This window comes from Dreissena polymorpha, chromosome 2 (assembly GCF_020536995.1).
Source record: "Dreissena polymorpha isolate Duluth1 chromosome 2, UMN_Dpol_1.0, whole genome shotgun sequence".
In the NCBI taxonomy this organism is placed as follows: Eukaryota; Metazoa; Mollusca; class Bivalvia; order Myida; family Dreissenidae; genus Dreissena; species Dreissena polymorpha.
The window spans coordinates 128679185-128694073 of NC_068356.1; the positions used below are offsets into that span (position 1 = coordinate 128679185).

General features: G+C 36.6%; 1 protein-coding gene across 1 annotated transcript in view; it reads right to left on the bottom strand.

The window, feature by feature from the left end:
• Nucleotides 1-901: 901 nt before the first annotated feature.
• The window catches only part of LOC127870072 (uncharacterized), a 39364-nt gene continuing 25376 nt past the window's right edge, over nt 902-14889 (bottom strand). Inside the window, exons 2-6 of the mRNA XM_052412730.1 lie at nt 4669-4849; nt 3559-3665; nt 3070-3144; nt 1794-1845; nt 902-1020 (exon numbers count right to left, since the gene is read on the bottom strand). Of these exons, the coding sequence (XP_052268690.1) occupies nt 974-1020; nt 1794-1845; nt 3070-3144; nt 3559-3665; nt 4669-4849 (462 nt within the window). The 3' untranslated portion in view covers nt 902-973. The remainder of the gene's footprint in view (nt 1021-1793; nt 1846-3069; nt 3145-3558; nt 3666-4668; nt 4850-14889) is intronic.

Sequence of the window (14889 nt, forward strand, 5' to 3'; positions counted from 1 at the left end):
GAGCAATCCATTTTTTTCTCCAGATGATATTAGGAACAAACGACATGTTTAAGCCTTTTAATGATTTCGCAATTGGAAATGGGACAAAACTAATCGTTCCAAGCAGAGGTGCCGGTAAAATTAATTATTTCGTAAAGGATTTATTGAATAATACATATTTTGGGTTTATATCGTACACTATTTTTTCGGTTTATTGCGTTCTTAATTAAGTTGGTTACTTGCATATTTACATATTTACATTTTGTTTTTTTTTAGAATAAGTATATGTTATGTATAGATATATTGGGTTTAAGTACTTACATTGAAAAATAAAAAATAAATATGAGAAAGGAAGATAATCAATCAAATGTAAGTAATGTGACGAGTCATATAACGTGCATTGCCGCCGCCACATACCCTTAGGGCCACCTCCTTGGCATTGGCTACGACTGTTTTGGAAAATACAGAACTATCTATAAAATCTGCAAGAAGCCGATGTATTTGTGCATGCATATTTGTTGAACGCAATCGTTTGATGGTATTCGCGAATTTATCGGGTGGAATTTGCTCGTAATACAGGCAATTTTCTTTAAAAAAAAACTCCACCATGCCACAACTTATAAAGGTCCTCACGTTTCCAACTCGGTTGTGATTGTATGTTTATGTACATTTGTGGAGGAATTTAATATTCGCTGAATAGCACTACATTGCCCACTTTTTAAAATAATTCTCAATATGTTGGAGAGAAAACATATAAAACCTACTCACCATGAAGAAATATCAGTGAAATTTCAAAATATCCGGTCCTTAGCGCCAACTCGAAAGTAGCACTGGCTCATTTATTCGCTCATCGCAAGAACGAGGTTGCGCCCGTGATTAACGGCCGTTATAAAAGGACGTATAAAAACAACAAAAACAAAAACAAAGGTGTTGTTGTATTTTCGTTGTAACATGCCAACACAATCATCGACGGTAAACCATGGTCCAAGTTACTTCACACGTCTACGGAATTGCAAAGATCTGTGTTACAACACAAGTTCCCTGATAAAAGAAGCAAAAAAGTCGTTAAAAGATGTATCCAAACTATGTTTATAAATGTATTCAATTGTGAGCTAATATATACTAATAACAGTGTTAGGAGTAACAAGAGCTCACCAAGAGATCGCACTCGACTATGCTTACGCTATGATAGTAAAATATACATTTTCTGTCAGTCGCCTGATATATTTATAGTAAACATATATGCAGTAGTGATAACGTATTTGTACATTTAGAGCTGACCATTTATGAATTAAAACAAAAAAAGATACAATGCACAGGAACTAGATTTTCAACTTCTTACCAATTAATTTAGTCCGAGTTTACATAATATGAGGACAAGGTCTTCATCTAAGCTTTCTTCACACAAAATTATAGCACAGTTCCTCCATCTCAACTTATTTCTTTAAGCGGCAACTATCATTTTATTTTGATTAACAATGGCCTTGATCAAACAGTTTCAAATTCAATTCCACTACAGGAAGCTGTCGGGATACTAGCGTATACATCCGGTAGCCAGGTATGATCAAAATCGTCAACAAAACCTATATTTATATTCATTTATTGCAATGCAATATTCAGTTTTGCCATTGAATGTTATTCTGGTTTTTTGTCCTTCATCCGCTGTTGAAATGCAGTCGCATCGAAGCTATATACTAGTAATTGACAACCGAGGGCGAGAGTCAGAGTATATTGCCTCAGACAACTACAGTATATGATTTACATACCGTTTGTCGAATACAAACAAATGACCTTCGGGCCATTTTAATACCCACCTGATTGGGCCTTCTTTCCAACAAGCGTCGGGTGCGTCAATGCGGGGCACATCTAAAAGATAAACTAACATTAAAAAGCATTATGTTATCTTTTTTTTTTGCTGGAAATCTGTATTGTCTTTTCAAATATCATGTCCGATTTGAATTATATTCTTATATTATTATTGATATCTTTATTGTTTTTAACATTTATCTTTATATAAGGTAATAATAATAATGCATACAAGTAAGACAATTACAAACTCATTATATTATAAAATGACCATTAAGTTTGATTAATCAGCTAAAACATAAAGTATATTATAATTTATATCAATTTAGGAGATATACATTATAATAGCCGTTATATATTTTATGGCCATAGGGATGCGAGAGGTTTTATGAAAGTTGGTGATATTTAAATAGTAATCTTTTCTCAAAAATATGAGCAACCAAAACAGCTTAGGTAAATCCTTGCTCCCACCCCCTCCCCACACACACACAAACGCAGACATTCTCATAATATATGGGGTCGTGTGCTCCAAAATACTTGGACCCAGCCATGGTTACAGTTCGGGCGTGCTTATAGGTTGACAGGTTTACAGATGCAGTGACAACCACTTATCAGCGTTATGATTGCAAAGATGCAGGGAAGCAGTGCTGTAAACAACTGTGAAGTCAACTCCGATAAAAGATTATCTATAAAGGCATTCAACGTTGGACTAAGATTCTTAGCAAAATACTCAACGGATGTGCAAGTCATTCATTCCTTACATTGCGTCTTTAAAGCGGGTATATACGATCTTGTCAAATATTTATTCATTAATATAAAATGTGTAATAAAAGCTTATTATACATATATTTCAATATAAACTTAAATAAAAGTTAAGAAGAACATGTGTCGAAAAATGCTAAATAAGCCAGATATTTAAATCTCAAATCGAAAAAGGCTGCACAGCCGAATTCGCCAGCATGTATATCATGCATGTACGATGTGAATCTAAATTTAGTTTAACGGTTCATTTGAAATTCCTGCAGCGATATCGCTTCATACGACACACGAACACTTACTACAAAGACGAATGCATCGGTTATTGTAGGAAAATATGTACGAATTATCTTCGTCACAATCGGCTCGGGGCGCTTATTTGTATTTGCTGTATCATTTTTCTTGCATATTGTGTGTTATGATAACATATTGTATAATTATATTACAATTTAACACATATAAAAATCGTATAATCTCGCTTTAAACTTAGAATGGATTCCCATGAGAATTTACCGGCCCTATCATTACCTGACGACTAACACATGACGTCTTCCAGAGAACTTCGGTGGTCGTTCCAACTGTCGTCTCCCTTAGGTCACAAACCTATTTGGGCATATACATGAAAAGTATTGCCTATATTGGTGCATACCCGACAGGTTGGGGTTTCTAAAGATAATCCGGTTTCAACCCAGAGCACAATTAACATTAACAAATTATTACTAAACATTTTCGTTTCGTTTTAAGGGCTGTCGCATGAATTCTTGAAATAAGCTTTCGATTGAAAGGGTAGCTATTTATATTACACAAGCGAACACATGCAATGGTTTTAATACCGCGTGTGAGGTTCCGTTGAAGCATTAAGACTGAACAAAAGAAATGCCGCAATACAGGAAAAAAACGTTTTGATAGCCTAATAATAAAACGGCTGGTCAAATAACATAGCATATAAGAGTATAAGGAGATTCCGCGGTTGGTAATTAAGATAGGATAAAATAGGGTGGTATGCAATGAAATTACCTCGTCGCGGCCACACATCAGTATTTTATCGCAGTCGTCTGTGTTAAGTTGTTGGTAGCAGTTGAAGCAGATTGGGCCACGAGAGCCTGAAGTTAGGTCGGCGAACTCTACAAAGTGTAACCGAGATGTGTTTTAGCGCTTGGAATTATGGTGTGACAAATTCGCGCGTTTTCTTAAACGTAGGCAAAGAGGCAGTTTTGAAAAAATTATTGTTTCCAAACATTACTTTGCCTTTCGTTATACATACGTTTCTGCCTTGCTTAGGATAACAACGTAAATATATTATGTATTCAGTTTGTTCTTATTACAAGTTAAAATTATTGAACATTATTTAGGTTTTATATACCAAATAAAATATAATAATAGCACTAACGTCCCGAAAAACGTGATCTAAACTTTAACTTTTATTCATAGTATGACAGTAGTTATGTTCTGTTCTTAAAAATGAACACTCCGGTTCACACGTGAGTGCGATATTAAAAAATTGGCATTCAGGCGACATGAACTTGTGCTACAAATGTGAAATTCCTATTCAAAGTCGACTAAAAACTTGTATAAAAAACAATTAGAGTCACCTATTTATAATTTTCGTATACGGGAAAGGAATGATAACTTTGTATATACAAACAAATACTTATATAAACTAATGGACGTCATTTTATGTTGATGACGTAATTTCACCAAAAGAATCGTTATGAATTCGAAGTCATTTAGCAGTCGCGTTACAAAAATGTACCGCGTCATGCGAAATGGGTTTTATGAAATATGTGACAAGCGTAGTTCCAGATCAGCCTGCAAATCCGCACAGTCTGGTCAGGGACTACACTGTCCGAAGGCCGGTCTTGAGCTACGCTTGCCGCATATGGAATAAGACCAACTTTTGCATGACGCGGCTCAAATTAAATTGCACGAGTGTAGGAGACATTTTTGTGATAGTAGAATTACTTGAAAAAAAACTTAATCATGTGACACAAAAGCAATAGTTTATAGAGATTTTTATTAAAACACTAGTGGACCTAACGGTAAAAGAAGTGCCATTTTTAACACAGCAAATCAAGCATGGCATGCCAAATGTACAACAAAAGTGAATATAACATAACGCGCACTCACTGTCGTGCCCGCAGCCGCCGCTGTTACACATACTTCCGGTACAGCACACGGAACAGACGATAGGTATCCCAGTGTCGTCGGCGTCAGCATCTGCATCAACAGGAATATCCGTTGACAAAATCAAGTTTGTCAGAGGTTCATCGGCGCTCCATAAGTTGCGTTTGGTAGTACCGAGACATTGCTTCAAAAGAAGGCTCGAATGTTATTTCCTTTTCTAGCATACAGCTTACATAAATAATATGTCAAGACCATACATGGGGCATTGATCAACAAAAATGTCATATGTTAAAAAAACTCCACAGCCACTTTTTTCTTGTGTGCATTTTTGGTGCGGGATGCGGCGCTATATGATATGCCCGGAAAATGTTCTGACGGTTTAATAAGGGGGGTGGGGTTTTAAAAAAGACCCCCCCGCTAATTTTGCCGGGCTAATTTTGTTTTCAATATACAATGTCAAACACTAATTGTACTACGAGAGTTGTATCGCATAAGTCATTACAAAAAAATGGTATAAATAGGAGATGAATACGTTAGTAAGTCTAAGAACGTTTGTTTGCAAACATGTCTGTGTACAGTCGTTTTGCGAGGCTTAGAAAATCTGAACCACGAGCCTTCAGTCGCTATCAAACTATGGACCAGAGACTTCAAACCTTTGAAGACAGGCCATCCAAACGCAGCGTGTCAAAGGAAGACCTGGCTAGCCAAGGGTTCATCTACGACCCTTGTGTCATCTCCGACACGAGAGAGAATTTCTCCGACACTATTTTTAATTGCGTTAGATGCGTGTTTTGCAATGCGCACATTTCCATTTGGAACATGGACAAAGTAGATGTGAGAGTTAGGCATCGACAGCTGTGCCCCGCTTGTCCTTTTGTGTTCGATTGGAACATGAACAAAGAAGAAATAGTGAGACTCAGTCATCGACGGTTTGGTCGTGCTTGTCCTTTTGAATTTGAATTTCTTGACTATGAGTTATGCGATAGGTACTTGGAAATCGAGTTTGAAAAGCAATATGAAAGAGATAATTATGGAATTGTGGAAACAGAAAGCGATCAAGATGTTCATTCTAGCGATGATAACCAAAAATATTCAAATAAATCGGTAGAAAGTCTTCAAACAAAAGATGACCAAAAGTATGACGAATACGATAATTATAGTGATTTGGATGAGCTGCTGATGGCGAAAATTGACAAGACTTGTACTCGTACCCGCTACAAATCTTATCAAAAACAAACTGAAAAGCAGCGTAAAAAGGCTGAAAACAGGCTGAAAAAGAAACGAAGAACAAAAATACGCAATGCAAAACGAGATCAAAAGCAAACATATTACCAGGACAGAATCGACGATGATAATTACATACCTCAAAAAGGTTCCAATGATCAAGATGTAAAGAAACATGATAGAAAAATGTGTTGGGTTTGCAGAACTAATGATGCTGGCGATATACTGGAAGAACAGGTTTTCGAATCTTACGAACAGTTTTATCAAAAGCAAAAATATTACCGGGGCGAAATCGACGATGATAATCACATATTTCAAAAGGGTTCCAATGATCAAGATGCAGAGATACATGATAGAAAAATGTGTTGGGTTTGCAGAAGCCGTGATATCGATGATATGATAGAAGATCAGTTTTTGCAATCTTACGAAAGTTTTTTGGAGGAAAAATATAAAGAAGAATTCGACAATTGTTTTGCGGACGAAATCAGTGGCATCGATGATGAAAAACAAAATCAGGTTGAACGTCTATGGGATGAAGAGACCGAGTATATTTATTTTTCTGACTATGAGGCATTCGTTCAATACATGGATGAATATGAGAGGCAACATCCATGTATTTGTATAGGAAGTTTAGGTGTATTTTCGATAACGCTACGACTCAAAACATTTGAATATAAGCAATCATAACATGGATATTGAAAATGAACAAAGAAGATGTAAGACTCAGGCATTGACAGTTATGGCATGTTTGTTCTTTTGTGTTCGATTGTGCATGTATGTGTCAATAAAAAACCCTAAAACGATTTTGCGTATTGTTTGTTTTTCGAGAAGTATCAAAAAATAAACACAAAAACACAAGCTATAATACAATACATTTTATTCAACAATCACGATGTGACACAATTTGATGGGTAAATTTTGTCATCGCATTCGCGCTAAACATTTCAAAAACGTGCTCTGTTTCAAGAATATCTTTGGCAATATCTTTTGACTTTTCAGCACCTCGAAAATCAATTGCACCACATATCCAGTTTTCGGCATGAATGAAACCATACAATAAATCGAATCTGCACCGGTTCGCTTTCGTAGCAAGAACGTTCAAGGTTTCTTTTGTCACATCTTTGATCAGAAACGACCAAATTGAAAAGGTTTTTCTTGAAGTACAAGAGTCCATCAGCGCATGTTGAATCTTGATTTTGCTTATGTTTGTTTTGCTGCAAACGAATTCAACAATTTCATCAAATAGACACATTATCAACTTCGTTGGTTGTAGAGAAGCTTTGAGTTTTGCGTACGTTTCGAATTGATGTGCAAAATGTTCTCTTGTATTTATTTCTACATGCTGGAAATCTGTCCACAGACACATAGGAATGCTATTTGTGGTGTAATCCATGTGAATGACTGAAAGACAAATAACTTCAATTTGTTGTTTGAAAATACTTATATAGGAACTTTCCAAAATGACAATGCATCAAAAACTCGTCATGTATATGTTTGTGCATATAGTTGCCCTGTTTTTTCCCTTAGTTTTACATACAAATGCGTTAGGACGTCCTAAACCAAATTTTTATGAACCGTCTTGTTTCAAGCATGTACAGGACACACCGATTGACGTTACGAATGGTTTATTTTATGTGTTGATAAACGTAACCTATGAGTATTTGTCATTATACGACGATGTCAAAGAAAATTTACAATTTTTCAACAAATGGATGAAAAACCCAGAGTTTAGTTTAGAAGGTCATGAGCAACAATGCAAATCCATAGGTCTATCTAGATGTCCGAACAAGAAAAAAGCGTTTTCGAAACCGGTATACAGTGTAGTTGATGGTTTTGTAGCGGGATCAATGTTTATCACTTACGACTTACCCAGTCTTTTAGTTAGATTGCAAATTGAGCCGAAAACGTACTCTATCAGTGAGTTTGTGGCATCTGTGTTTAATGAGATTTACACACACGCTTGGATACCTTTGTTTCCGTACAATTTTTCATTGACCTATGATGGAAGTGAAATTTGTGCAAATGGGATGCACGGTCATGCCATCATCAGATTCAATACTGAACTGTGTACAACGTTAGGGACATGGTGCGATGTGAATTTAGAAGGTGCTAGTCCCGAGAAACAGGATCATGCGTTAACACGAATCAAAAATGCGTTATTGAAGAGAAAAATGAATGATTTGTCAGTCGCCAAGTATATCAAAGAATATGATCTAGGTTTGGAAATAATCCCTTCTAAGTCCAAAGAATTGCGAGACACAATTACACAAATAGAGCAAGAAATGAGTGAGATCCGCTTAAAAATCGATGATAAGTTCGACTTTGACTATGATCAATCTGACGAGGATTACTCTGACGAGGATAACTTTGATGAGGATTACTCTGACGATAATTTGGATGAAAAGCAAAGCGCTGAAAATGTTCCAATTATCGATTTTTCTGACTTTTTTTTCAAAAACACTAAAGTTCTGTCAGTAACAAACAAACCTATCGTTGACCCTATCGTAAGCCAAAAAGTTCACGATATTCAAAATGCCAATACTTTCGTTAGCCAAAAATTTTACGATATTCAAACTTCTACCAACAATCCAAAAAACAAGATAAGTCCGCCAGTTAAAAAAAATACTGTTGTTAACCAAACTTCTCACAAAATTCAAAATGCTCTTAACAAGCCAAAACTCAACGTTAGTCTGCCAGTTAAAAACGATAACATCCTTAACCAAAAATTTCAAAATATGCAAGATGCTATCAACAAGCATAAAATGGGAATTAAGCACAACAAGCAGACCGTTGCAGAAGTATCTACGTATGGATTGCAAAATTGTTACTGCCTAACATGTAATCGTTCTACTACAATCGGCAAAGTACATAACAATCGTTGCTATTTCATCAACTTGGATTCATCATTCAAGATTTCCTCTAATACGCATTTTTCTCCGTTTCGTGAATACACACTCTTGATTATCAACGAACGTAATCATGCTTTACGTGCGATGCTAAGTCAAATAGTGAAACAAGTGAGTAACGAAGTTATTCTCGCGAAAAAGGCTTCATCATATCGACTTACTGTCTTCAGCACCAAAGATGGCACAGCTGTTGATAAGATTTGTATGTCGTTATATAGAAATACGTATCAAATTGAGAATTGTACCGAGAGCACGAATGCTGTGCTTATAGCGAGAAATGGTCATTTCATTCGCGTACCACACATACAATTGGCTAATTTCACATACTGCGATATTGGTGCTGTGAAAGCGAATGATGGCAAATGTTTTCGGATTGATGAAAATTGTTCGCACTCAAGTATTGCGAGTGTTTACGATTTGGATAATACGGTTGTTTCATATTTGGTTAGCATTACTCAGAACACGGCACACAATATGAGTGAGGCAAAGTTTCAAATAAAAAATATAGATGACACTTCTGTAACAAGCGATCACTTCATTGTGTACAACAAAAGGACGAACAGTGGACAAGAATGCACGTATGTCGATATGCGATCAAAGACCATTTCAATCGAAAAATGCAAACACAGTCCCACGATTTGCGAGGTTTTGTTGGGTAAAAGTACATTGAATGACGAACCGGGACTAAGAAAATTAACGTTTTGGGAAACTGTCGCTGTTTGTGTTGGTGGATTCATTGTGCTTGTGATAGCTGCTATTTGCTTCATAATTGTACTACACAGCATAGCTCGGCATAACGATACTGTTGTAAACAGTTAACATATATCAAAGCGTTTGTATCCGCTATTGTCATAACTCACAATGACTTTGTATGACAACATGTATACCATTGAACGCGAGAGCATTGGTAACACTCAAGAATTTTCCATCCACGTTTTTAAATGCATCAGCGTTTTGATCAATGAACAAGAACTGCTCGAAAGCATTTTTGAAACCATACTAGACGATATTGGAGACGAAAACGTGTTCATATTCGACTTGACAATCGAGTTTTGTTTCACAAAAGTTAGTAAAACTCTACATATCAGTCAGCTAAATTCGCAAAACTGTTCGTGTTTTGACATTACTTGTGCTATGCAGGAACACGGAATCAATTTCACGGTACCAGCTGATCTTCACGTCTCAGTAACAAAAAGCGTATAAACACATTTTTATTCACAATCTCGAAATATCGAAATTTGTATGGATTACAAAGTTAAACCATGTAACGGTATGCGTTGCACTTTATGTTCTCAAATAAAGAGTGGAAATAGTTTTCAGTTCAATTGTGGTTTTGTATACATTGTTGAAGATGGAGAGAACTTGACTTGTAAATCAAAAGATGTTATATATGTTCTGAAGTGCAACACTTGCGGCGGTGAGTATATTGGCGAGACCGTTAATTTGAGAAAACGCATTCACACACACAACTCTCATATTCGAACAGAACAGCACTATTGTCGAGCTACTGATCATTTGATAGAATGTGGGAAACACTTGTGCGATGTAAAAGAACGTTACACTGTATTCGTTTTGGAGACAGAGCGAGACAAGCATGTGCGTAAAGCAAAAGAGGCGTACTACATTCGTTTATTCCAGCCAATGATGAACAAGTAAGGCGTGCATTATTTTTCAAGCGTATATATATAGCTGCAGTTAACAAAATAAGCACACTCGCAATCACTTTCTACGATGGCACAAGCAATGTTGACCTCGAGCTATGCTATAAAAACGAACAACCGAGAACGAATACAGCAGTTTGCGAACACTGTACTCAATCACGGCGTGAAAAGGAATTTGGTTTCTGAAGTCGAGTCAGGTGTCTTCTTGTCGCCTAACGATTATTTGAAGATAAAAGAACTTTCAGAAAAACTAAAACAGATTGATGCCAAACTAGCGCAGTACAAAAGCCTCAAAGTAAGAACGCAGAATCTGATAAAGGGCATCAAGAAAACAAAAAACCTGCAGGACGATGTTGTGAAGACTGTGAGCTCTAACGTTTTCGATCGAATTCCAATTGATGTGATTAACAAAATACTCGGTTCTGGGGAAGACGAAAACATGTTTGCGCTAATAGAGCGAATAAAATCTTCCAATGTTGAGGAAAAACGCAAATATGCCGATATCGACATCTCCGATACAGAAATCTCAGATACGCTAAACGATGATGAAAAGGAAATTATGAACGGTCTGGCTGTTAAAAGAATGCGCAAATCTGGTGAAACGAAAGCTGCAAAGAAACCGAAAAAGGAAAAGACTATACTCAGTGATCTAGAATTGAGCGATGATGACGAATGACTACGTTGTTGCAATATTGTATGATTATGTTGACTTGTGTGTGTTACATTTTTTGTATATGTTGTAAATAAATTGTATCAATGAACTGTAAACATTTGTTGCCTTATCAATGGATATTGACGAGGTTTTGATTGTTGACGAAGACGAACAGTTAGCACAAAACACCTACTTGCTTTCACCCATGTACTCTAGACATCACCACGAATGCTCGCTATGCATTTTTCAATACATAACAGAATATGAAGAACCAATACGAATATTCGAAAGCAAGCTAGTAGAAATGAACTCAAAACTCGGGTGTGGAATTCAAACGTGTGTCACAATGGTTCTCAATGAGTTCAAAGACGATGAACGCATGTCGTTGTTCAAAAAATTGACAACTAGCGAAATTACAAGCCATTTTGATTCAGTATTTGGCGATCCTATTTGTGGATACAACCGACTTAAAGCTTACAATTTTTTCTCATTGTTTGACGAAAGTACAGTTAACAATTCCACATACATAAAGTTTATTTACGATACATACAAAACTTCGAGAAACACTTCACTCTGTCCTTATTCGCTTTTAGGAGTTTATGTTTTTCTTGTTATGATTAACACTATAGGATGTGATTCCCAGCTCAAGAAAAAACATGACTTTTTGTGGATGTTCAACTGTCTATACAATCACAAATTACGGTTTGGAAAACTGCGATAAAAATCTATTTAAGGTTAGTTTTTCTATAGAAACACTCAAACCACACACAACCATGTCAACCATGTCAACCATAAACGTTAAAGATATTAAACGGGTCACTGACACCGAAGCCACTAATCGCTTGTTCACTAAACTGAAGTACGATATTGGTATTGAAATCTCTTCAAAGCTCATTCAGTCGCTTAAACAAAGCAAAGACAGGGTTGTATTTTATGTGGGCAAAGAACAAAAATCATACCCAGCAGCAATTGTGAAAATGTTCACTAACGTTAAGACAAATCATGTCAAGATTCAGCCGAAGTACAGTGTTCAAGAATTGATGAACGTGTTTGAAATTCTCATGAACCTGTCTGAGTACCAATGTAACGGTCTCACGCTAGATTACTCGGATTGGCAGTCAATCTCTAGCCTGGTAAACATGATCGAACTCGCTGAGCACCTAGGCATGACAGAAGTGGTGATGTTTCTTAAACGCATTCCACAACTTCTTACATTTCACAACAAAACCGCGTATGATAACGAATTGCTCAGAAGAGAAAACGAGTCAAAGGAAAACCTTCAACCGAAGTCAGTCAACGAACTTAGTGAAAACGATGATAAACGTTCAAGGCCTAGGAAGAGAAGCTTTACAAAGGTGTTCAGTCGTAGTCTGAGTCGAAAGCGCAGAGAAGAAAATGTGATGACATAAGTGTTGTACATTTTTGTTGTATGTTGTTAATAAAGAACAATAACAGTAAACTTGTGTGTTTGTTTTGTTCATGCAATAAGACAACCAAAAGCGTATTTTTCTGTTTTCTACTTTTTATTCACATAAAATGCATTTCAACGGTTTATTTATCGATAATATAAACACTCAAAGTCATAACTTCTAATCGGTCCAATAAATCGGCGTCCAACCCCACATCTCAGTTCTACACACAGCGCATTTGTTCCCGTTCATATGCATGCGCCAGCAACAGTTTACGCAAAACAAGTGCCAGCATGCAGTTACCACACAGGTTTTCTCTTCAATGCGGCAAACAATACAAGTTCGAGAGTCTTTCACAGCTTGCTCTTTCTCCAGTTGAAGTCGCGCAATTAGTTTGGTGCAGTCTTTGCGACCACAGCAACAATCTGTTCGAAAGTCCATACGAATTTGTTCCATCATCTGTATGCATTCCATTCGTATTTTTCTAACAGACAACCACCATCGCAGTTCTTGAATACAAAACGCCGCAAGAAATGTAACACAAATCATGTCTTCTTCTTGTCGTTGTCAGGTTTGGTCTGTTTACGAGTCCAAATATCGGGGTTTCGTTCTTCGATAATGAATAGTGTTAGCAATATGCCGAGAAAGAGTGTCACAAACATCAATTAATGCAGTTTACGTTTTGCGCAGCGCTTATATATGCACATTTTGTAACGATCTGCATCGCAAACCATTTAAGTGTCTGTTGGGAAATTGTTACATTTCAAAACATGTATTTTCACCGCAGAAAATGGTCATCGTATGCTCGTCCGCAAATTTCGAAGTATGATCGCATCAAGTCACAAGCTGATGCAAAACAGTTGTGGGAAATAGTATCGAAGCATTTGAGCATCACATCAACTGAAAAGCCCAAAGTTAAGAGGTTCTATAAGTTTAAATCTGACACGTTTCAACCGGGTTGGTCAAATTCTTGTTTCGAGCCAAGACCTGAGTTCAAGTATGAAATTAAACTAACGTGCTTTGGAATCACAGTTCACCTTAGCGTGTACTTATATCTTGTTGAAGATGTTGTTGGAAACGTCGACGACGATAATTATGGCGATGTCGATCTAATAGTAAGGGATACACTAGATGAAACGAAACTGCTTTTCAGTATTGCTGATCGAGATGGCGAGACTGAAAAGAAATATGATTTACTGAATCCAACGGCTGTGCTATGTGTAAGGAAATCATCGATATGATTGGTATCAAAGACATTTCGATAAAAACGATTTGTTTGTAGAGTTGGAATCAAATTTATTGTTAGTTTACAGAGCGACCGTGAATGTGATGATTGTATATATGAAATATATGAATAAAACAACCAAAAACGTATTTTTCTGTTTTCTACTTTTTATTCAACAAACATGCTTACAATAATCAACAAATGCATTCCATTTACCAGGTTGTTTTTCAACCCAGTCATTTAGTCTATACTTTCGAAAAACGTCTTGAATCTTGACCAGGTGGTAGAAGCCTTCAAGGTTGTATTTTCGATCGTTCATGCACGACGGCAACAAACAAAACAAATGCAGTCACAAACACATCCCAGCTCAAACCACTGTTCAGCTTTGTTCAAGCAATTCGGCGAAATAGTCTTTATCGACACAAGAGTTTATCAAGTCATATTCGTAAGAACATGCATCGTTACCGTTCTATTTACAAGCAAAACCACACATTCAACAATGTCACAAAGAGTGTCATTTGAGTCCTCAAACTGCTTGCATTCCAAGTAATTTGCTACCATCGCAGCCACAAACTCACAGCTGAACATTTTTTTACGTTATGACAACTACTGACTTTGCGTGAATGGTTTTATACTCGAGTTAGGCGCTTGTTATTTGAACTGTTGTAGTAGTTTGTAAACGTCTAGATTGAAATCCTTGCAAACACATACGCATAAACTATACTATAACCAAAGAACAACCACAAATGTAGTGCAATAAATAAGACCCAACGCTGTTTATTTTGGAATCATCGTCACTCGGTGAATCCAGTCCCATACCAGGAATTCTAATCTGACACAGAGTTCGTTTTGTTGTACAATCTTCATACGAATAGAGTTTTTCATTCACGTCGATATACAAGCACGTATTGTTCTCATCATATGACACTCGCGAATAGACTATCGCGTAATCGTTTAATTCGAGCGTTTCGTTCAGACTGTCAATTTTGAACATCAAATTTTGAGATATTGCATTCACCGTCGGGTCGTGCGTTCTGTTAATCGATAGTCAAAAGCGTTTTGAAACTCTTCTTCTGTTTGCAGCACTGCTGGTAAGCACTGGCCAGCTTCATTCACCACGAAAACAATTTTTAGGAGATGTGATCGA